Raw genomic sequence first — 23,534 nt, 5'->3', positions numbered from 1 at the left:
CAGACAAAAATAAGCCTCATAATGTTGATTGATTTCAAAGGACTTAAAGGGTCTACACACCTTCAAAGGCCTGGGCCTTAATTCCTTTCCGACTTCCAGTGAGAATGTTTTGGGTAATGGAGGCCTTCTCTTCGAATTCAGCGGCCAGCGCTATCATGATATTCCCATTCTGTAATGGACAGTGAAGGGGGTGCCTTTGCCTCACAAGTGGACTTATGGGAAACCAGGGAAGGATGTTTTCCACCAGAATATTTCAATGGGAGGGCAGACAGATCTCTTCTTCCCAGAGAATATAAATGGGAAACTAGCAGATGCATTCCAGCTACTGGATGAGTTTTAGACCAATAGTTCTCAAGCAGGATGGCTGGTAAGTAGTAGTATTCCAAGGGGCACTTCATCACCTCCTGATGCTTGCCTAGTTTTACAACAGGCTGCATAAAAAGCACAAGCAAAGCCAGTACAAAACTTGAATTTTAGTGCCTTAAATTTGAATATCACAGACAATGACTTGTTTATACTATTCTGTATATGATACACTGAAATGAAAGTACAATATTTATATTTCAGTTCATTTATATTATACTTATATGGTAAAAATGAGAAAGTAAAAAAAAAATTGGAAGCAGCTTACTGTGACCCTTTTGCATTTTTAGGTCTGATTTTGTCAGCAAGTAGTTTTTAAATAAGGTGGAACTTGGAGGTACATAAGACAAATCAGACTTCTGAAAGGGGTACAGTGGTTTGGAAGGGTTGAGAGGCCCTGGCCTAGACCAGGGGTGCATAAAGTGGAGGGTGGGTCCCCTCGGGGGCCAGTGACATTTCAGGAGCGGCTGCAGCATGATTGGCTGATGCATCTCAGGCTCATCCATCTCATTAAAAATGTTGAACTATTGTGACTGTTTTTATATATGTGACTTCACATTTATATACCAATTAATAAAGTTTTTACATTCTAGTTACTTACTTATAGATGCCAAAAGGAATTTTTCATATGAACATAACCAAAATTTTATCAGCAGTGAGTGTTAGGGGAAGATATAGCTTTTCCCCTCAGCTTTTCCCTGTATGGAGATGACATGTGATGGCATATGGCCCCTAGGGCAATTGTGTGTTCACAAACTACAATGTGCTGATGATAGCTGCGTCTACACGTGCACGCTACTTCGAAGTAGCGGCACCAACTTCGAAATAGCGCCCATCACGTCTACACGCGTCGGGCGCTATTTCGAAGTTAACTTCGACATTAGGCGGCGAGACGTCGAAGTCGCTAAATTCATGAGGAGATAGGAATAGCGCCCTACTTCGACGTTCAACGTCGAAGTAGGGACAGTGTAGACGATCCGCATCCCACAACGTCGAAATTGCCGGGTCCTCCATGGCGGCCATCAGCTGGGGGGTTGAGAGACGCTCTCTCCAGCCCCTCAGCTCATTGGTGGCCGCGTGGAGCGGCCCCTTAAAGGTCCCCTCCCCTGCCCTGACTGCAGGAGGCTGAGGCAACGTGCAGGCTCCTGCCTGCACATGCGGCGAGCCTGCACAGCCCTCAGCCCCTGACACCGGCCATGGCTGCCCAGCAGCCCCCCCAGCGCCCCCAGGGGACCCCCCCAAGGGCAGCCAGGGCAGCCAGCCCAGCCAGAGGGCCACGCAGTCTAGGAAGCGGCAGCGGGGCCCCTCTTGGACGGAGGCCGAGATGCGGGACCTGCTGGGGCTCTGGAGCGAGGAGGAGGTGCTCCAGGTAATGGGGAGCAAGAGGCGGAACGCAGATGCGTTCGCTCGGCTGGCCGACGGCCTGGCTGCCCGGGGTCACCCTGCCCGCACTCCTGACCACGTCCGCAGTAAGGTAAAGGAGCTGCGGCAGGGTTATGCCCGGGCCCGGGATGCGGCCAGCCGATCTGGGGCCGCCACCGTCACTTGCCCCTTTTTCAGGGAGCTCAGGGACATCCTGGGCCCCCGGCACACCTCCTCCCCTCCGGCCACCCTTGACACCTCGGCTGACGAGCCCCAGCAGGCCCTGCAGCCGGAGTCCGACCCGGAGGCAAGCCCCGCACCCCGGGGGCCCCCCCCGGAGGCCATCCCCGGGACATCGCGGGAGGAGGAGGAGGAGGAGGAGGAGGAGAGGGGCTCCTCCTCCGCAGAATCCAGTCTGCAGATCCTCCTCCTGCCATCCCGGAGCAGCAGCAGGGCCTCCGCCCCCCGGGGATCTCCGGACCGTGGGAGCGGACCCACAGGTAGGCACCCCTCTCTGGTGGACACCCCGGGGCTGGAGGGGCGGGGGGAACAGAGATGTGTCCAGGGCCCCCCACACGCTCACATGGCCATGGCCCCAAGGACACCAGGGTCATGGCCCTCACAGCACTGCAGCCATCAGCCTCTGCCCCCCGCCACCCTGCATGACAGTGCCATGCCCCATCCCCGGGCCAGGGGGGAGCGGAACCTCGAGGGGCCCCCGGGCGGAGGGGGTGGGACACCCCGCAGCAGCAGCATGTGATGGAGTGGGGGGAGTGCCAAAGGGAGACTCAGCCTACATATGAGCCACCAGAGCCGAGGAGCTCCCAGGGCCAAAGGAGGATCCTGGGGCTACAGCTGGCAGGTGACACCTCTGCCCTGAGCAAACAGGAGGGACGAGCTGAGCTGGCTTGGAATTGGGGGGCGAGGGCGGGGGCCACAGGTAGAAGCTAGGGGAAGGGAGAGCTGCTAGGCAGCCAGCCAGAGGAGGGGGAAAGCTGCATCCCAGAGGGGCCCCCCTTGGGGTCTTCTCCCCACGACGGGTTGGAAGGACTGTCTCTTCCGACAGCTGGTGCTGACACTCCTGCCAGAAACTGGCCATCTGTGGCCTAAGAAACCTCTCCTGCTGTCAGACCCTGCGGGGTGAAGTGAGAGTCACTCCCACCAGGGGACGGGGTGCAGGGCAGGGGGACCCCTGAACCCCATCCATCACAGCAGCATCTCCCGGGGACGGGGATGGGGAACCTGCAGCACAGGGCGGGGGGGACAAAGGCCACGGCTCGGGGCCCACACTAACGCCTGTCTCCATTCTTCTTTCCCCCCTCCTCTCCTGTGTCCTGCACCTGCACCTGCACCATCCGAAGGACCGGAAGAGAGCGCTGGCGAGGCCTCGGTTGTCCCGGAGAGCCCTCTGGGACCCTCGCTCCAGGGCAGCCCCTCGGCCGAGGAACGACCGGCCCCACGGAGGGCCAGACGGCGGACACCGCGCCTGCTACCGGCGGCGGCCACGGACCCCCAGCTGCTGGCCATCCTCCGCCGGCAGCTGGAGGTGTTAGAGCAGCACCTCCGGCTGCAGGAGCAGGCGCTGGCCTGGCGCAGGGAGGCATGGGGGGCCTATATGGAGAGCATCAACCAGCTGGTTGACTCCCTGGCCCCCCGTGCTGCGCCGGCCGAGCCACCGCCCGCCATGCCCGCTCCTGCAGCCCTACCACCAGCTGCTCCAGCCGTCGCCGGGCCGTCCGCCGTCGCCCCACCACCTCCCCGCGAGGGCCACCGCACCGAGGGACCCCTGGAGCCACCCGAGACTCGCCGACACCGCTACCTTCCGGTGGAGCCCGCTCCCACCCAGCCGCGGACCAGACTGCAGGCCCGGTGGAGCTCCCGGCCGGGCACGCCCACTGCTGGGCTGTAGGGGCGAGGGGCCCGGGACGTGGCCCCACCCCCTTGTTGGACATAGTTTTTGGTGGACTGGTTTCTGTTGTTGTTGCCCCTGTTTGCCCCGTCCCCCCCTGTAAATAGTTCTCCCCGTTCTCCTCCCTGCTTTTCTTTTTTGTTGATGGCGCACAGTTCTTTGATTTGTTGTTGTATATTGTTTTATTTGTGCACATCTTGCTTTTGTTGAACGTTTGTCCCTCCTTTTTGGTTTCTGTGTCACATATATATTTATTTTTAAAAAAAAAAAAATCGTTAAGACAAAAAAAACATTTACGTTCACCCACAAGTTCGTGCTGTCATTTCTCCTGGACAAGTCGGGGGGGGCGGTGGGGTGCTCCATGGTGTGGGCGTTGGGGCAGGAGTGTGGGGGAGGAAGGGGCGGGCAGTAGGGGGCCTGGGCAGAGTTCACCCCACGGCCTGTTGCTCGAAGTGGGCCCGCAGGGCCTCCCAGACCCGGGTCCCCTCTGGGTCCACCTGCCGACTGGGGGCAGCAGGTGGCTGCACGTGTGCCCTGCCGGCCTCGGCGGCCCAGCCCTGAAGAAAGCTCTCCCCCTTGCTCTCCACGAGGTTGTGCAGGGCGCAGCAGGCAACCACAATCTGGGGGATGTTGTTGGGGCTGGCATCCAGGCGGGTCAGGAGACATTGCCAGCATCCCTTGAGGCGGCCAAATGAGCGCTCCACCACCTGGCGCGCACGGTTCAGGCGGTCGTTGAAGTGCTCCTGGCTGGTGGAGAGGTGGCCCGTGTAGGGGCGCATGAGCCACGGCCGGAGGGGGTAGGCCGCATCCGCGATGATGCATAAGGGCATGGTGGTGTCCCCCAGAGGGATCTCCCGCTGGGGGATGTAGGTCCCCGCCTCCAGCCGGCGGCACAGGCCCAAGTTCCGGAAAACCCGGGCGTCGTGGGTGCTGCCAGGCCAGCCCACGTAAATGTCCTGGAACCGTCCCCGGCTGTCCACCAAGGCCTTCAGGACGACTGAATGGTAGCCCTTCTGATTGAGGTATCGGCCTCCACTGTGGTGCGGGGCGCGGATGGGGATGTGAGTCCCATCCAGAGCCCCGAAGCAGTTGGGGAAGCCCAGGGTGGCAAAGGCGGCGACAGTGGCATGTGGGTCCCCCAGCCTCACGAGCCTGTGCAGGAGCATGGCGTTGATGGCACGCACGACCTGCAGAGAAAGCACATGGGACAGCCCCAATGAGGGGTGAGCAGGGTGTGCGTGGCCCTGCCCTGCCCTGCCCTGCCCTACCCTGCCCTGCCCTGGCCCCCCTGCCCTGCCCTGCCCTGCCCTGCCCTGCTCTGCCCTGCCCTGTCCTGGCCCCCCTGCCCTGCCCTGCCCTGCCCTGCCCTGCTCTTCCCTGCCCTGCCCTGGCCCCCCTGTCCTGCCCTGCCCTGCCCTGGCCCCCCTGCCCTGCCCTGCCCTGCCACCCTGCCCTGCCCTGCCCTGGCCCCCCCGCCCTGCCCTGCCCTACCCTGCCCTGCCCTGGCCCCCCTGCCCTGCCCTGCCCTACCCTGGCCTGCTCTGGCCCCCCTGCCCTGCCTGGCCTCCCCCTGTGGGTTCTCTTACCTCCATGAACAGAGCCCCGACGGTGGCCTTTCCGACACCAAACTGCTGCCCCACGGATCGGTAGCTGTCCGGAGTGGCCAGCTTCCAGACAGCGATGCCGACCCTTTTCTCCACAGGGAGGGCACGCCGCATGGCAGTGTCCCGGTGCCTGAGTGCGGGGGTGAGCCACTGGCACAGCTCCAGGAATGTCTGGCGGGTCATGCTGAAGTTCCTGAGCCACTGGTCGTCGTCCCACTCCCCAAGCACCAGCCGCTCCCACCAGTCGGTGCTGGTGGGGTAGCTCCACAGCCGCCGGCGTGTGAGGCAGGGGGTGGGGCGGGGTGCTGCAGGGGTAGGGGCTGAGCCCCGCTGCCCTGGGGGCATCTCCTCCCCTGGGGCAAGAAGGTGCTCAGCTGCCCCCAACATGGCATGGGTCAGGGCAAGCCCTGCTCCTGCCGGGAGGGCTGGGTGGACCTTTAGCTGCTGCTGCTGCTGCTGCTGCTGCTGGGGGTCCATGACTGCGGCGCTCGGGGTCTGTGTGCCTATATGGCTTCTCAGACCGCGTGCTGTGCAGGCTGAGTGTATGTGGGAGGGGCCCTTTAAGGGAGCGGCTAGCTGTTGCCCCGGAAGCGCTAGTCCGCCCGTTGACCCTAGCTGCGTCTACACGTGCACGCTACTTCGAAGTAGTGGCAGTAACTTCGAAATAGTGCCCGTCGCGGCTACACGTGTTGGGCGCTATTTCGAAGTTGAAATCGACGTTAGGCGGCGAGACGTCGAAGTCGCTAACCCCATGAGGGGATGGGAATAGCGCCCTACTTCGACGTTCAACATCGAAGTAGGGACGTGTAGACGATCCGCGTCCCGCAACATCGAAATAGCGGGGTCCTCCATGGCGGCCATCAGCTGGGGGGTTGAGAGATACTCTCTCTCCAGCCCTTGCGGGGCTCTGTGGTCACCGTGGGCAGCAGCCCTTAGCCCAGGGCTTCTGGCTGCTGCTGCTGCAGCTGGGGGTCCGTGCTGCATATACAGGGTCTGCAACTAGTTGTTGGCTCTGTGTATCTTGCACTGTTTAATGAAAGTGTGTCTGGGAGGGGCCCTTTAAGGGAGCGACTTGCTGTTGAGTCCGCCCCGTGACCCTGTCTGCAGCTGTGCCTGGCTCCCTTATTTCGATGTGTGCTACTTTGGCGTGTAGACGTTCCCTCGCTGCGCCTATTTCGATGTTGGGCTGAGCAACGTCGAAGTTGAACATCGACGTTGCCGGCTCTGGAGGACGTGTAGACGTTATTCATCGAAATAGACTATTTCGATGTCTCAACATCGAAATTAGCTATTTCGATGTTGGGTGCACGTGTAGATGTAGCCGTCAGCAGTTTCAGACTATGTACAGTTTGTTGAGATTAACTGTTGTATGAGGGAAGGTGCGGGAAGAAAGGATTCATTTGGGCTTCTCAGAAATGTTTGGTGACCATCTACTCTGGCTGGTGAATGCTCTAATAGTTATACTTGCCCCTCGCCCTCTCTTCTCCCCCACACTGTCTGAAGTGCCCTTCTGCAGCCGTGCATCCCAAACTCATGCCATTCCTTGACTCTTATCTACAGTGCCCAGTAAGATTGGTCCTGGCTGAAGCCAAGGGAGGGAGCCCCATGGAACTAGAGATAAGGGAAAGGGTGAAGACCACCCATAAAGCCTCTGGCTAAACCCAGGGTTGCCAACTTTTTAATTGCACAAAACTAAACTACCTGACCACTCCCACAGCCTGTGGTGACTCCAAGGCCCTAACTCCTTCTCTTCCCCTTCTCACTCCAGCTCCCCCATCTCCACTGCTCACTCTATCTCTGCATCACTCAGTCTCCACCATCCTCACTCACTTTCACTGGGCTGGTGCAGGGCTTGGGATGTAGGATGGGATGAGGGCCTCAGCGGGGGTTGTGGGCACAATGATGGAGTCAGAAATGGGTGGTTCAGAGTGCAGTAGAGCACTCTGAGCTAGAGCAGAGGGGCGTGGAAAGCAGAAGGGTGCTGGGGCAAGATGTGGAGATGTGGGAGGGAGTTTGGGGTGTGGGCTCCATGAGGGAATTCTGGTATTGGAGGGGACTCAGGGTTTGGGGTGCGAGAGATGGTGTGAGGTGCAGGCTAAGTGAGGCTTTTTGGGTGCAGTAGCACATTCTGACCTGGGCAGAAGGTATGGGGTGTGGGCTCTGAGAGGATGTTTGGGTTCAGAAGGGGGTTCTGACCAAGGGCAGGGTGTTAAGGGTGTGAGCTCTGGCCAGGCAATTCTTACCTCAAAAGACTCCTAGTCTGCAGTGCAGCGGGGCTAAGGCAGGCTTCCTCGCTGCCAGCAGGTCCATCTTCTAGGTGACGTGGCAAACAGACAGCTCTGCATGTTTCACTCTGCCTGCGCACACAGGCACTGCCTCCACTGTTCCCATTCGCTATGGTTTCTGGCCAAAAGTAGCTGCAGAAATGGTGCTTGAGGCAGGGGCAGCATTCAAAGCTTCTATGGCTGTCATGGTGCCTAGGGACCTCAGAGAGCTGGGATTTGCTGGATGATTACAGGAGCTGTGCAGAGCCAGAGCATGGAGCCCACCTTAGACCTTTGGGCTGCCAGCTGGACTTTAATGGCCTGATCAGCAGTGTTGTCCAGAGCCACTAAAGTCCCTTTTTTACTAGGCATTCCAATCAAAAACTGGATGCCTGGAAACCATGGCTGAACCGGGCAGAGGGGAGGAGCAGAGAAGGTGGACAGTCTGGAGACCTCTCCTGGACCACTTGGGTGCTGCAGGGAGGAGCTACTGCTTTGCTCCCTCCCCATGTCTGTCCAAAAGGTTGTTGTAGCTGCGGGAAAGCCCTCAGTGACCGCATGAGGCCATGGCGGTTGCATTTGAGAAATGCTGTGCTAAACCAGTGGCTCTCAACCAGGGATATGTGCACCCCTAGTAATACTCAGTGTCATTAACTCATCTAAATATTTGCCTTGTTTTAAAACAGGCTTCGTAAAACTCACTAGCCAAAACATTACAACTAAAATTTCATACTGGCAAGTACAGTTTATACTTCTCTGTATACTATACACTGGAAAGCAAGTGCAATATTTACGTTCCAATTGATTTAGTTCATAATTATGTGGCAAATATGTGCGAGTCGTCCAATTTCAGTAATAGCATATTGTGGTATATTTGTAACTTTATGTCGGACTTTCTAAGTTTTTAAATGTTTTGAGGGCTACACAAGACAAAACAAACTTTTGAAAGGGGCACAGTAGTTTGGAAAGGTTGAGATCCACCGTACTAGACAGTCCACAGGCCCCGATAACAGCCTGGACTGCAGAAAGACCAAGCATAGACTTCATAACTGATCAGTGGACTTTCTATTGTTTTCCACCTGCACCTGCAAGAACTCACCCCTCCTGTCTACGTTAGCATCCTCTGAGTAATGTAGACAGCCCTCTGTTCCTAAACTACTTTACTCCTACAGCTGATTACCCACAGAACAAGAGTGGCAGAATAATGTCTTAAATTAACAGGATGAAGTGTGCAGAGAACCTCAGTTATTATTTCATCTCAGACAATCAGAGTCTGACCGTGTCACAGAAAAAATTTTACTCTATATATGCAGGTAAGAAAAAGGAAATCAAAAAAATTCTTAGTTGGCTTGATCCACACCCCACTGACGTAAATGGAATTTCATTTTCTTACAACAGGTCTGAATGTGCCACCTTATGTTGGAGTCCATGGTTTTTAAATTCAGGAAGAGACTTTGCCAAGGATTATGGGAAGTGATTATTTGATCAACGAAGACACTGTACTGTGCTGTGTTTTTAAAAACATGTTTACCACAAGATGGCAAACTATGTCTACAGTTTTGAGTTCCAACCTGGATCGTGTGGGTGTTAAAGTATCCAGAAAGCTATTTCATTTCCTGACTAGAAATAGTATCATGTCAGTATCCAATGCATTTTTTTTCACAGACTGCACATTAGGACGAAAAAAAAGTAGAACTACCAGAATTATCCATTGTCTTCTCCCTGTACCCTCTGCAACATAATCAAAGGAAACATCTTCAGAATGCTCATTGCTTTTGGTACTTTACAGTGATACACTATAAAGGGCACTACAAAATAAAATAAAATAAGTGACAGTAATTATAAATAATATTAATTTATTTATATAGAACTTAACCCAGCACCCCTGGACTCAGTGGAATTAGGGTTGGAGTCTGATCCAAACCCCATCAAAGTCACTCAGAGTCTTCCCTTGACTTCAGTGGGGAGCTGGACGACATACAAAAGTGCAGGTAGTGCTTTACAAACAGGTAATAGGACAGGTCCCTGTCTGGAGGATGATGAAATGTACAGACTGCTATGGAGTCCTGAGAGAATTTCAGGAGAGATTTAAGGCAGCCTTACTGGGACTATAAGTCAAGTGGAACCTGAAGTCTTCAGCAAAATCCCCATGGGGGTTATTGTAAGTGAATAAGTGCTGTACTAAAGCTGATAAATAAATTCCAGACCAGCCATGTACTGAGTATGCCAACAACCTGTATTAATGTTGCTCCATGACCTTGACAGGACAGGAAAGAAGTACCCTGCAATTTCATAGGGGATGAGCGTAGTGAGTCTGCCTAGACAAGAGCTTCTGGATGTGTTGTAAGTTGCCAGTTAAGTAGAGTTAACTGATATGGCTCTGAAAGCTAACGTAGCCGCTGAGCCTCAGGCTGCGTTCTAGGGTGAGCTGCCACTATGACCCAGTGTGAGTGGAATGTCTATGTACAAAACAAGCTATGTCTTCACTGACAGAAAACTTTTGCTTTTCACTATGGGGTAACTCATATGCTTTTGCTATCCCACTGTAAAACAAAGTGGAATGAAGGTGCGTCTACTTCTATTACAAGGTAAACTGGGAAAAGTCAGCCATGGATGGGAATAGGAGACTAACCTTGCCTAGCTACTAAAAACTACCAGTGCCTTGTCTCCACTGCAGATTCTATAATGAGATAACTAAGGGGCAAGGGTTCTCTCACTACAAAATGTCATCTTTGGGTCAGTGAAAACAAAGCCCTGTTCTGAACTCTGCAGAGTTCAGATCTTGTGGGAGAAAGAAAATGGAGTTCAGAAAGACAGTGGAGTTTTATTGTTTGGCAATACAGACTCCTAAACATAGCACTGTACTATTACTTGACATGGTAAGCCATTTGCTCAGGGTCCCAGAAAGCAGGAAAGTTTTCCAGCAGTTATTCCTTTGTCCAAAGTACTATCCCTTCTTCCCTAGCAACCCAGGAAAGCCTGGTTGTGCATGATCTCCTGGAAGTGGTTGTGCAGTAGGGTGGAAGTGTGAAGGACCTTGAGATGGTGTCTCCTGAAGACCCATAAAACTTTGTTCTTTGTATGGCTGCTACTAAACATCACTAGGGAGAGGTACCCCAGGCTCCATGAGAAGTTATGAAGCAGGAAAGGGGCCAGAGGTTGGCAGTACCATGTGGACTCTGTCTTTCTGGCATTGTTAGCTTGAGTTATATATGCTAAGGTTAATTGTTCAATCTGTCTTGCCAAAGCTGCTCCACTTTGTGTAGAATATTTGAAAAGTGATTAAGCAAGAGAGTGACAATGAGTCTGGACCTGGTGTTCAGAAGAGTCACCTGAGAGAGACCTGTCCTCAGTCCTTCTTCAGAGCTGAGTGTTTTAATCCTAGGCCTAAAATTTATGTGGTGGGCAGCCCCTTCTCCACACATTTTGTGTGCTGAATATGAAGATATGAAAAATTCATATAAATTCAGAAATGCTTTCCAGTCAACTAAAAATATGCTTTTGGACAGGAGATACAGGGTGAAATTGGTGGTGCCCTTCCTAAAGAAAATCTGGAACCATCTCACCCATTTCAGGCCCCCCCTCCCCCCTCCCCCAAGCTCACCATTGTACAATGTAGGGATTTGCTGGAGAAACCTTTCAAAGCTTTTCTGCCTCTCTGACGAGGGCAACCTGGAACAGGAAATCATTTGCTCTTAAGACTGTCCCTCCTGCAGTGTAGTGTTCTGAGTGTTGTGCTGAAGCACTGCTTTAGGAATAAATTTGAATCTGCCAGCTACTGAATTACAAATGCTATAGGTGTGTTTGCACTAGAATACAATATCGAAGTAGCAAGCCCAACTTCGAAATAGCGCACGCCGCTTCTACACACGGCACACGCTACTTCAAAGTTGAAATCGAAGTTAGACGGCAAGATGTCAAAATCGTTATTCCTATCAGAAGATGGGAATAGCGCCCTACATCGATGTCTAACATCGACGTAGGATGTGTGTAGACTTTCCGTGTCCCGCTACTTTGAAATAGCGAGGTCCGCCATGGTGGCAATCAGCTGTTAGGCGGAGATGTGTTGCCAGTCCCTGTGGGGCTCTATGATCTCTGCGCCCAGTGGTTCTTAAAGCTGCACGGACCCGGGAAACCCATAGCAGGAAGCTGACACTGTGCAGGAAGAAGCTGTGCCATGAGGTGCCCCTGCACAGCCCAGAGGGAGACCATGGCAGCAAGCCAGCCCCCCGAGTGCCCCCAGAGCTCCCCCCCCGGGCCATCCCAGGGCTCCCAGGCCTCCAGCCTGTGGCGCAGGAAGAGGTGCCCCTCCTTGACCGACTCTGAGCTCCGTGACCTGCTGGGGCTCTGGGGTGAGGAGGAGGTGCTCCACGTAATGGGGAGCAAGCGGCAGAATGCAGAGGTGTTCGCCTGGCTGGCTGAGGGCCTGGCCACCTGGGGTCACCCTGCCCGCACTCCTGACCATGTCAGGAGTAAGGTCAAGGAGTTGAGGCAGGGTTATGCCTGGGCCCAAGACTCAGCCAGCCAGTCTGGGGCTGCCCCCGCCGCTTACTCCTATTACCGGGAGCTCAGGGCTATCCTGGGGCCCTGGGACACCTCCTCCCCCACAGCCACCCTTGACACCATGGCTGACGAGCCCCAGTAGGCCTTGGAGCCAGGGTCAGGTCCAGAGGCCAGCTCTGCACCCCCAGGGCCAGAGCCAGGACCCTCCACCCCGGCCACAGAGTGGTCCAGTGAGGATGGGGAGCTTGTGCTGGACATCCCTTCCAGCAGTTCCAGCCAGGCATCCGCCAGCCAGGTCTCCCCTGACCATGGCAGTGGACCATCGGGTATGTACCCCACAGGGCACACACCCCCAAGGCATGGGGCGGGGGCACCACTTGACTGAGGGCCCCCAACATCCCCAGAAGACCCCAGTCTGCCACGGCCTGGGCAGACTATGGCCCAGGGATGGTGTCACAGCCACCAGTACCCACCAGTACCTCCACCCATGGACAGTGCTGTGCCCCACCTCTGGTGGTAGGTGGGAGGGGTAGACCACTGGAAGGGGCCACCCACAGGGTCACTGCACTCACCAATGGGGGATGGGGACCAGATGTCCTTGAGGGGATGGGGGGTGGGCCACGGGTCAGGGTTGGGTACTCATAGCCTCCCTCCCCTCCTTCCCCTCTGTTTCCGCAGCTGCACTATCCGTGGTCCCAGACTGCCCCCCAAGGCCCATGGACCACCACTTTTCAGGGTCACCGCCTGCACCGGCACAGGCCTACCCCCACTGGGGCCAGAGGCACACCACGCAAGACCCTGAGGTGGCTGCTGCCCTCTGGCACCAAGCAGACATCATGGAGAGGAGACTCCACTTCAAGGAGCAGGATGCCATCTGGTACCAGGAGGCCTGGCAGGACTTTATGGCCGCCTTTAACCAGGTGGCCACCACATTCGAGGAGCTGGTAGCCTGGCTGCCCCCACCCCCGATGTCCTCCGTGATGCCCTCCCTGCTGCCTTGCCTGATATTCTGCCTGCCACCCTGCCTGATGTCCTGCCTGCCACCCTACCCACCAGCTCCGCACCCACCGCACCTCTTCATCCTCCCAGCCTCACCGGGAACCCCGGCTGAGTGGAGGGACCGGCCACCCAAACATGGCATGGGTTGCGCCCTTCCACCCCCGCCCTGGAATGATGGGCCGATGTCTGGCCTGCCCACATCTCCCCGTGTATATGGTTGTCCCCACCCTATATATAGTTATGTATAACTGCTCCCCTATATATAGTTTATTATAGTTGTCCCTACCTGTATATAGTTATTTTCCATGATGCTGTTTGTATCAGTTTTATATGCACATCAGAGGTGAGGTTTTTGGTTATTTAAACAATGAGGCAGTTTTATTTTTCAAAAACCCGTGTCCTGTGTGCTTTCGGTAAGGGCAGGGTGCGGGTGCTGGGGCGGTGTGCAGGGGTCCTACCAGGGATGGCCTGGGTGGCCCTCACTAGGCTCCCTGGTCAAAGTACTCACAGAGGGCCTCCCAGACCTGGACCTCATCCCAGTGGGCCTGGCGGCTAGGGGCAGCAGCCGGCTGGGGGTATCCTGTTCCGGCCTCCAGTGCCCAGCCTTGCACAAAGGTCTCCCCCTTGTTTTCTACCAGGTTGTGGAGCGTGCAGCAGGCACCCACAAGCTGGGGGATGTTTGGGAGGCCCAGGTCCAGGTGGGCCAGAAGGCAACACCACTGGCCCTTCAGGCACCCGAAGACCCACTCAACCACTTGGTGGGCATGGTTGAGTTGTGTGCTGTAGCGCTCCTGGCTGGCATTGAGGTGCCCTGTATATGGCTGCATAAGCCAGGGCTGGAGGGGGTAGGCCGCATCCACCACAAGGCAGAGGGGTACGGTAGTGGTATCCCCCATAGGAATCTCCCTCTGGGGGATGTAGGTCCCCACCTCCAGTCAGCAGCATAGTCCCGAATTACGGACCATGTGAGCATCATGGGTACAGCCGGGCCAGCCCACGTATGTGTCCTGGAAGCGGCCATGGCTATCCACCGTGGCCTGCAGGATCATGGAGTGATAGCTCTTCCTGTTTATATAGCGCCCACCACTGTGGTCTGGGGCGTGTATGGGGATGTTGGTCCCATTGAGGGCCCCAGAGCAGTTGGGGAATCCCATGGTGGCAAATCCCACAACAGCCGAGTCCAGGTCCCCAACTTGGATGACCCTCTGCAGCAGCAGGGCATTGAGTACATGCATCACCTGGGAGGAATGGACATGGGTGCCTGTAAGGGTATGCAGAGTGTGCCCCCCCCCCACCTGGGCCTCCCACCTGGGCCCCCCTCCCCAGGCCTCCCTCCCTAGGTCCCACTCCCCGGGCCCCCCACCTGGACCCCCTCCCAGGCCCCTCTCCCCAGTGGGTTCAGGCCCAGACCTCCTTACCTCCATCATGACTGCCACGACTGGCCTTGCCAACACCAAACTGCTGGCACATGGAGTGGTAGCTGTCTTGAGTGGCCAGCTTCCAGACAGCTATTGCGACCCTCTTCTCAATGGTGAGGGCGCGCTGCATCCAGGTGTCCTGGTGCCTCAAGGTGGGGTTGAGCCACTGGCAGAGCTCCATGAAGGTCTTCTGGCTTATGAGGAAGTTCTGCAGCCACTGGTCATCACCCCATTCCCCCATAACCAGGTGCTCCCACCACTCAGTGCTGGAGGGGTAGCTCCAGAGCTGGCAGGGCACCCGGTTGGTGGGGGAGCAGGAGAGCCCAATGGCCCGGGGCGTCCTCTTGTGCCCCTGGGGAGGGCTCCCATTCCAGGAGCTGCTGGGCAGCCACCCATGCAGCATCTAGCAGGGCACCTGGTCTGTGAGAGGCAGCTTGGAGGGCTTCCAGCTGCTGCTGGGCATCCATGTCTGTGGGCTTGAGGTCTGCGAGGCTTGTGTCACCAATGCAGGGCTTGTGCAGTGCAGGCTGGGTGTGTCTGGGATGGCCCCTTTAAGGGAGTAGCTTGCTGTTGCCCCAGAAGGGCTAGTTTGCTCTGCGACCCTGTCCACAGGCTTTCTTGGCCCCTTATTTTGAAGGGGGGTGCTTGTGTGTGTGGATGATCTGCTTTTCCTTCCAGGGTGGCCCCTTTCAACTTTCCCCATCGCTACTTAGATGTTGTACATCGACTGCACCAGCCCTGGAGGGTGTATGGACAATATGAGTCGAAGTAGCCTATTTCGATGTCGTTACTTCGAAATAGCCTACTTCAGCGCAGCGTCCTAGTGTAGACGTACCCTATGTGTGGTCTTCTCATGTATTCTTTGTGGCTGCGTCTACACGTGCACGCTACTTCGAAGTAGCGGCAGTAACTTCGAAATAGCGCCCGTCACGTCTACACGTGTTGGGCGCTATTTCGAAGTTGAAATCGACGTTAGGCGGCGAGACGTCGAAGTCGCTAACCCCATGAGCGGATGGGAATAGCGCCCTACTTCGACGTTCAACATCGAAGTAGGGACGTGTAGACAATCCGCGTCCCGCAACATCGAAAAAGCGGGGTCCTCCATGGCGGCCATCAGCTGGGGGGTTGAGAGATGCTCTCTCTCCAGCCCTTGCGGGGCTCTGTGGTCACCGTGGGCAGCAGCCCTTAGCCCAGGGCTTCTGGCTGCTGCTGCTGCAGCTGGGGGTCCGTGCTGCATATACAGGGTCTGCAACTAGTTGTTGGCTCTGTGTATCTTGCACTGTTTAATGAAAGTGTGTCTGGGAGGGGCCCTTTAAGGGAGCGACTTGCTGTTGAGTCCGCCCCGTGACCCTGTCTGCAGCTGTGCCTGGCTCCCTTATTTCGATGTGTGCTACTTTGGCGTGTAGACGTTCCCTCGCTGTGCCTATTTCGATGTTGGGCTGAGCAACGTCGAAGTTGAACATCGACGTTGCCAGCCCTGGAGGACGTGTAGACGTTATTCATCGAAATAGCCTATTTCGATGTCGCAACATCGAAATAAGCTATTTTGAAGTTGGGTGCACGTGTAGACGTAGCCTGTATGATCCAGGTCAGCCAGTCACACATTATGCCTACCTAATTTGTGAGATCAGATATGATCTCAGTTGGAGCTGGCAAAGCGAAGTTTGATACTTACAATACCTTGAAGGGACAGGGAGAATTCATAGGCTTGTCTCTTCTGGCTAATCAGAGCCATAGGTGCTGATGTGGCTGGTTGATTGCTTAGTAATTGGTCACATATTAAAGAGTCCTTCCTAAGACGTGATACAGAGACTAGGGGGATATTATGCCAATGATAATCTTAATAGAGAGTCCCTTAGTAAGTAACTGAATGACAGACTCACTGTAATGGCTTTGCCAATGATCCATATATAAGGAGTCTCTAAATAGTCATTTCCATTTACTTCATCTTTCACTCTCCTTGTTGAGGCACTCCAACACCGATGGAAAAACAGATTGGAAAGAGTCTTATTCATTCCACAGAGATCTCTTATTTTATCTATGTGATTTATATGGCATATCAAACCTTAGCAATGTTAGATACCTTCTCTACTAAGGAGTTAAAAACTAGGCAGAAATCCAGTTTTCCGTCTTATTCTTCCTTCTTAAAAGTAATCATAAACCTGAAAGTAATGAACTCTGTGTAGCTTAGTAAAGCCAGTGTGGTGATGACTGGCATTCACAGACATCTGTGGTAAGAAAAGGTAAGTTTTCTTGCACACAAGGGTGTAATTGTGTTTGGAGAATTAATATTTCATTATTACTTATGCCAAAATTTTCAGATTTTGATGCCAAATGTTTGGCGTCTTACTCCATATTGAGGCAGTATAGTGGTGTGGCCTCTCTCTGAGCGAGGGGTGGAGGAACCATCCTCTCTAAGTGGGAGAAGCCAGGACTGCCTCAATCCCTCCACTGGATGTACACCACTGGAAGTATAAAGGGTAGGGCCTTCTGCTTAGCTGGAGTGGAGATATTGAAGAAAAAAGACATATTCTACTCACTCCTGGATGCTGACCCCACTGCTGAGCCCAGTAATGCCTTGCCTTCTGAGGAACATGCTGATTAGCGGCTGGATTCTGCTGGCTGTGCTGCAAGGGCATAGGACTAATTGACTATGGGCTTGTTCTGGCTGTGCAACAAGAGCCCAGAGCTAAGTGATTACTGGGTGCACTGATCTCGGCATCAAGAGATGGCCATGGCACTTGCCTGCCCCCTGATCCATGAGCCTCGGGTCGATAGCTCATTGACTATCCAGTCCTGTTTTAGGGTGAAACATATGGACTCCCTGGAGAACCAGTTCTCACATAAGAAACCAAAGATAGCTGCTTATTTGGAAGCTCAATTCTGTTAGGTCTGTCAGGATACTAATGCCAATGCGCGAACTCCCCAACAGCAGGTTGAAATCCTGACAGTGTAGTGAGGGAGGAACATCTACCTCCTGACTACAGGCACCTAGTAAATAAACTGATCTTGGAAGTGCTGAGCAATCACATTAACAGGCTCTCAGGTTATTGCTATATGTGGATGTTCATTATCTTCGAAGATCAGGCGAGGTTAGGTTCAGCTGCTGTGAAACTTCTCTCTCACAAATCACAAGACTCTCATTGGTGGCCCACAGAGTAATGGTACCAGTTGAGTGTATGTAGGTCATGGTCACAGAAGGATAAGATATTTCTCAAATAGCTATGGTGAAGCCCATTGACTCTCAGGACAGTCATCTTAAACAGGATCTATTCAATAAGGAGACCGTGAAGATGGCAGAGCATGAGAATGTGCTTATTGTGACTTGTGTAGCTAAGTAGACAAATACCTTGTGTTAGTTTGAACTTTCTCCAGCATGGGGCTTTAAGCTGAGATAGTAGAGGCAATAATCAAATCTTGAGATCATAACACCCTGTATCACAGTGCCTGGGTCTGTGTATGATTGTTTGAGACACAACATTCTGGACAATTGAAACTAGAAGTGTACATTTTTTTGTACCGTAACTGTTTTGGTCCCCAATTCCAATGAAAGCGTCAACAAAGTCGCCAAAGTATGGAATGATTTTACATCTCTCTGCCAATGGGGAATGTTACAAAGAAGGCAGGTTATTTGAAGTACTTTTCTCCACTTACTAGTAACCCCCAGTCTTGGCTTATTTCTGCTCTAGCTGATTTTCACCCAGATTCAGGTTTGAATTTTGTGTTTTTCTTTGGACTTTTTTTCATTTACTTTTTGAGCCAGCTCTGGCTACACGTAAGCTCATGCCTTGTTGCTGTATTTTTTTTTATCTCATTTCCTATGTGTAACCCCATGACTTTCAGCCTTTTTCACGTGTGGGCCCCTAAAAAATTTTGAACAGAGGTGTGGACCCTTTTGGAAAGCCTAGACTCAATCTGCAGATCCACAGGGATCTGTAGATCACAGGCTGAAAATGATTAATGTAGTCTAACTAAAAAGTCTCAGAGAAGTAGCAGTATTAGCCTGTATCTTCGCAAAGCAAAGAAAGCAGTCCTGTAGCACTTGAAGGCTAACAATATTAGTTATTAGGTGGTGAGCTTTCTTGGGAAAGACACACTTCAGTTCTGGAGAATTACTGAGGAAAAAAACTGAGAGAAAACTGAGGAATCAGCTAAATGGGGGGAAGAAAGAAGGGGGGGAGAGGGAGAGAGAATGAGAGAGAGGGAGGGAGGGAGGGAGAGATACCCCTGTGAAGTGTCAGTTAAGTTTAGGGGGATGTTTCCCATCATTGCAAATATAAATGGTGGGGAAATTGTCCTTTTAAAGCATAAGATAATTGAGATCTTTGTTGAGTCCAAGGTGATATGTGTGAAACATGGAAATGAATTCCAATTCCAATGTCTCCCTTTGTAATATGGTGTTAAAATCTCTTTGTTGTAATACACAGACCATTAAGTTATTAATAGTGTGTCCTCCAAAGTTGAAGTGCTCACTTAATGGTTTTTGCATATTCAGATCCCTAATGTCTGAGTTGTGTCCATTCTTTCCTTGGCAAAGGGAATGTACAGTTTGTCCAATGTACATGGCATACGGGCATTGCTGGCACATGATGGCATATATCACATTAGTGGAAATGCAAGAATTTGAGCCCCTGATAATGTGACTGATGTAGCTAGGTCCAGTGATGGTGTTTATTTTCAGTTCCCTCTTTAAAACTTTATTTTTCACCACATTGCAACTGGTTCTGTCACCTTGAAGTCTTACAAATAGGTTTCAGAGGTAGACTGTTTCAGCAAAAACAACTGGGCCTCTGGTGGCACATTAAAGATGAATAATTTTATTATGGCACAAGCTTTTGTAAGTTGCAATTCACTTCATCAGAGACATCTGATGAAGTGAGTCTTAAGAATGTTACCTAAACCATAAAATTGAGGATTTAGAAATTTTACAAGACATTCTTTTACCTGAATTGTCTCACCCTTGACACTGCTTAGCAGTGAAAGCGGAGACAATATGCAAGGATAAACACCTTCTGGATGTTTAGCTCAGTATGGGCACTGACCCATCAATCAGATGCAACATTGGAAAAGATCTGCCTTCAAAAGACAGAACACCAAGTAGCTCACAATGAATTTTTGCAAGGTAATTCTAACAACTAGGAAAAATCTTGGCACCTCTGAAACAAAGCTGCTAGATCTCAATGGTAAAACTACAATGAGAGAGGAAGTTCAGTATAATTAATTCATTAAGAAAAGACATTCAGACCCTTTGGGGAATATTGACATCTTGCCCAGCAATTGAATTTACATAGGATGTGGCTGTTTTTAAAGTTAAGGTTCCAGCATCGATGTTAATTCATTTATATTGTACATATGGTCAGGGTTTTTTCCTAGCTAAATGTGCAACTTAATATAGTACTATGCATGTCAGGAAACATGCTATAAAACATCCATTATGTCCTCTGCAGCTGAGTTAATATTGCTGTTGGAGCCTGCATTCTTCTAACCCAGCCTTTTTTTACACTCTCCTGGTGACTTCCACTGTGTTACCCTACCATGGATACTCAAATGTTTTTTTTTCTAATTTAGTATTACAGAAAGCTGTCAAGAATTGTTAAGAATTTATACATGAAAAAATGAGATCTTTCTGCTTGTTTTCTTCAAACAATATTAAAGGGAAAACTCTTAGTTCCGGCAGTATATTGATTGATCCTATGCCATTGTGTGTCAGGTACACCTACATAGTTTCAGCTGTAATGTGCTTTCATGGTCTTTAACCTTAACATGGTGTTTTCCTCGACAAAATACTGTCATCTCTGCTCCAGAAAACTGTTGTCTGAGATGAGCAAGACTGTCACTTTGAAGACTTTTTTTGGGGGGGTAGGGGGTTGCTGGGGTCTTGAGTTGAATGCAAGTAACAGGAATATGAACCTATGGCATGTACCACATATTGCTATGCCAGAGATTTTGGGCCAAATTTAGACCTGGGATAAAATATTTAAAAGCACTAAGTCCTAATTTCAAAAGTGACTTAGGCATGTAAGATCAGGTCTTCAAAAGGCATTCCTAAAGTCCACTGATTTCAAATGGAACTTAGGAGCCTAAACACCTGTCAGTATCTGGGACTTAGAAGTCTATGCAATATTGAATGTCAATGAGCTGAAGGTGCCTAAGTCACCTCATAAAATAGGACTTAGGGTCATTAGTCACTTAAAAGTCTTTGAAAATTGTATCCATGTAATACACCACAAAAGGCACTAGAATTGTTTCTCCTTACCCAAAGTTTGAAGCTCTAACCCTCTTGAAAACCCTCCCTTTGGGGTGATGGTTAATTCATGAGTCACTTGGACTAATATTAATGAACATCCCCCAACTTTCTTAAAAGCCTTTGCTGCTGTACCTCCTATCCAGATCTGCTAAGTTTTCCACTTCAGGATCTCTGCTGTATCTGTGTTTAAATTACGCTGGACTTTTATTGCCTTTAGAGAGCAATGAATATCTTTCTGATACAACACAGTCTGTAATTTTGGATACAAAAGGAATTTTGACCTAAAAATTTGAAATACCTTTGGATCACTTGTTAGAAAAACAGAGGATCATAAAGCTTTATTTATTTTATTATTTTTTTACCAAGATTCTTTCATGAGGCTAATGCCAAACCAAAGAGTGTCTGCAGAGGAAAATAGAGTAAAGAAGCACATTCTCCAGCTGGGGGGGGGGGGGGGGACGGGGGATAAATAGAAGGGTACGACTAAATAACTAAGATAACTTTGGAACTTAAGTTGAAGCTACAGAATGATGGATTTGGTGTCAGCTGTTAAAATATGGGAAATAGTATTCTTTCCCACCTTGAACTGAAAAGCTGAGTATCTGAAAGTTGAGGCCCTCAGGAAATGGATGAGAAAAGAGGAGTCCATTTGCAAATTATAACAGCCCTTTGTAGTAAAGGCATCTATGACATGAAAGGGTAAACAACGTAGAGTACTGTATTAAAAACAGATAAGGTGATGTCATTTGAAAAAGTGGTGGTAATCTTAGTGTTGTTTATGACCATGCACAGGGACCAAGGGTGAGACCAGGGCTCTGTTGTGCTAAGCACTGAGCAAGCACTTGGGTACACAAGACTGATACCCTGTAGCATGTACACTGGCATAGGAAATGTGTGAGCGAATCCCCCAACTATAGCATGATGGTTTTAAATGGGTCTGATTGTAGACTGCTCTGGTGATTTTTAGGGGCATATCCCTTATGTAATCTATATGTCAACCCAAACCAGGCTGTGAGCTCACTGAGTTGAGCAGAATGGGGAGAAAACTTGCTGGTTTCCTTTAATACAGTTCCTGGGAAATTTTCATATTGTCTTAGGAAAATAAGTCCAAGGAAAGGAATTACACAACATGCCAGTGAAGGAGTATTGTTTTCCACTCCTACTGCAGAAGAAAAGAAAGGCAAGCTAGCTGTCTTGAAGAGACTTCAGAGCAGAGCAAGGCCACCTTGCTATCTCCTTCAAGTAGAATGAGAAGTCCTGACATTGATGACATTCAATGGAGAAAGATAAAGTCTATTTGTAGGATAAAATACCAGAGATCAGATGCCATATAAGATTAACATGGTGGTAAGTGACCCAATATGTATAACTAGATAGAGAGAAAGATAGAAGTGAGAAATATAGTCCTGAACTGAACTCACTGTAAGCCTAGCCTCCCCATCTTGTGGAGAAAATTTGTATTAGATGCCAGGGAAAAGTATGAGTATCCCAGGATTACAACCACTGCATTATCACTACTTAAGGGAGTAAGGAGCAATAGGCATACATGCAGAGATATTGATATATTTGTGATACTACATCTTGAAAACTTCCTGCTTGCAACAGTGTCCTGTACAGCACGTCACGAAAGATACAGCTAGTTCAGCATGTACGTGCTTATGCATCTTCTTCACTTAAAATAAATTAAGATTTTTTTTCAGGAACTTTTATAGTCACACAGCTTTTCTATGACTCCAGTCAACAAATATTATGTTGCCATGGATGCCAGCCCTTTAACACCAGCAGTTTGTCCATCACAATCTAAATAAAAGCTTAAAGAAAAAGTGCTTTCTGCACAACGCGTTGTTCTGTTGCCAGTAAGTACCATCCTGGTTACTCAGCTGTGTTCTCTTTAGGAAGCAGGAGCAGTGGTAGAGGGTGAAGATGAGGTGCAAATCCCTCAGATGTTGCCTGAGAATGACGAACACACAGACCCATAATGGGAAGTAAATAAACTATGTTGAACCCCTCTCTTGAGGAGTTAGCGTATGGCTAGAGTCACGAAGAAGAGGGAAGAAAAACAGCAAGTGAGTTGGCTGGCTGGATACCTCCTGCAGCTGGACTGTTTGCAGTCATCTTAAAAGTTACTACACTTGGATACACAGCAGATGTGCTAAGGCATAATGGGCTTTTCAGAAACCCATGTGCATGTTTCAAAGATCAGAGAAAAGAAAGGGCCAAATTTGACTCCAGTTAAAGGCAATCCATTGACTTCAGGAGAACTGGATACTTAATAAGGACATTTGTCTCCTCAGATCACATGGCAATTTTACCCCAGGGAGCAGGGTGGATTGTGACTGGGAGTTTGATGGTTCCAGCTTGAAGGCTGGTATGGAACATATGCTGATAGGTGTTCTCAGGAAGCTGTTGTTTTGGGCTACGTCTACACGTGCACCCTACATCGAAGTAGCTTATTTCGATGTTGCGACATCGAAATAGGCTATTTCGATGAATAATGTCTACACTTCCTCCAGGGCCGGCAACGTCGATGTTCAACTTCGACGTTGCGCAGCCCGACATCGAAATAGGCGCAGCGAGGGAACGTCTACACGTCAAAGTAGCACACATCGAAATAGGGATGCCAGGCACAGCTGCAGACAGGGTCAACGGGCGGACTAACGCTTCCGGGGCAACAGCTAGCCGCTCCCTTAAAGGGCCCCTCCCACATACACTCAGCCTGCACAGCACGCGGTCTGACGAGCCATATAGGCACCCAGACCCCGAGTGCCGCAGGCATGGACCCCCAGCAGCAGCAGCAGCAGCAGCAGCAGCAGCAGCAGCAGCTAGAGGTCCACCCAGCCCTCCCGGCAGAAGCAGGGCTTGCCC

The 23,534-nt window shown here is 51.3% G+C and overlaps 1 protein-coding gene across 3 annotated transcripts in view; it reads left to right on the top strand.

The window, feature by feature from the left end:
• Positions 1–23,534, top strand: part of LOC142025045 (uncharacterized) — a 128,972-nt gene that overhangs the window by 80,265 nt on the left and 25,173 nt on the right. For 2 of the 3 annotated variants that reach the window (XR_012648586.1, XM_075017455.1), the window contains one exon: positions 12,684–13,368. The exons of the other annotated variant lie outside the window; for it this stretch is intronic. Coding sequence is in view for 1 of the 2 variants with exons in the window: in XM_075017455.1 (XP_074873556.1) it covers positions 12,684–13,252 (569 nt within the window). In the remaining variant the exon portion in view is untranslated. Of the gene's footprint in view, positions 1–12,683; positions 13,369–23,534 lie in introns of those variants that run through there. 3 annotated transcript variants of the gene reach the window in all.

This window comes from Carettochelys insculpta, chromosome 1 (assembly GCF_033958435.1).
Source record: "Carettochelys insculpta isolate YL-2023 chromosome 1, ASM3395843v1, whole genome shotgun sequence".
NCBI lineage: Eukaryota > Metazoa > Chordata > Testudines > Carettochelyidae > Carettochelys > Carettochelys insculpta.
Note: the sequence above shows the minus strand (reverse complement) of the source record. Positions and strands in the feature narration are given on the sequence as shown.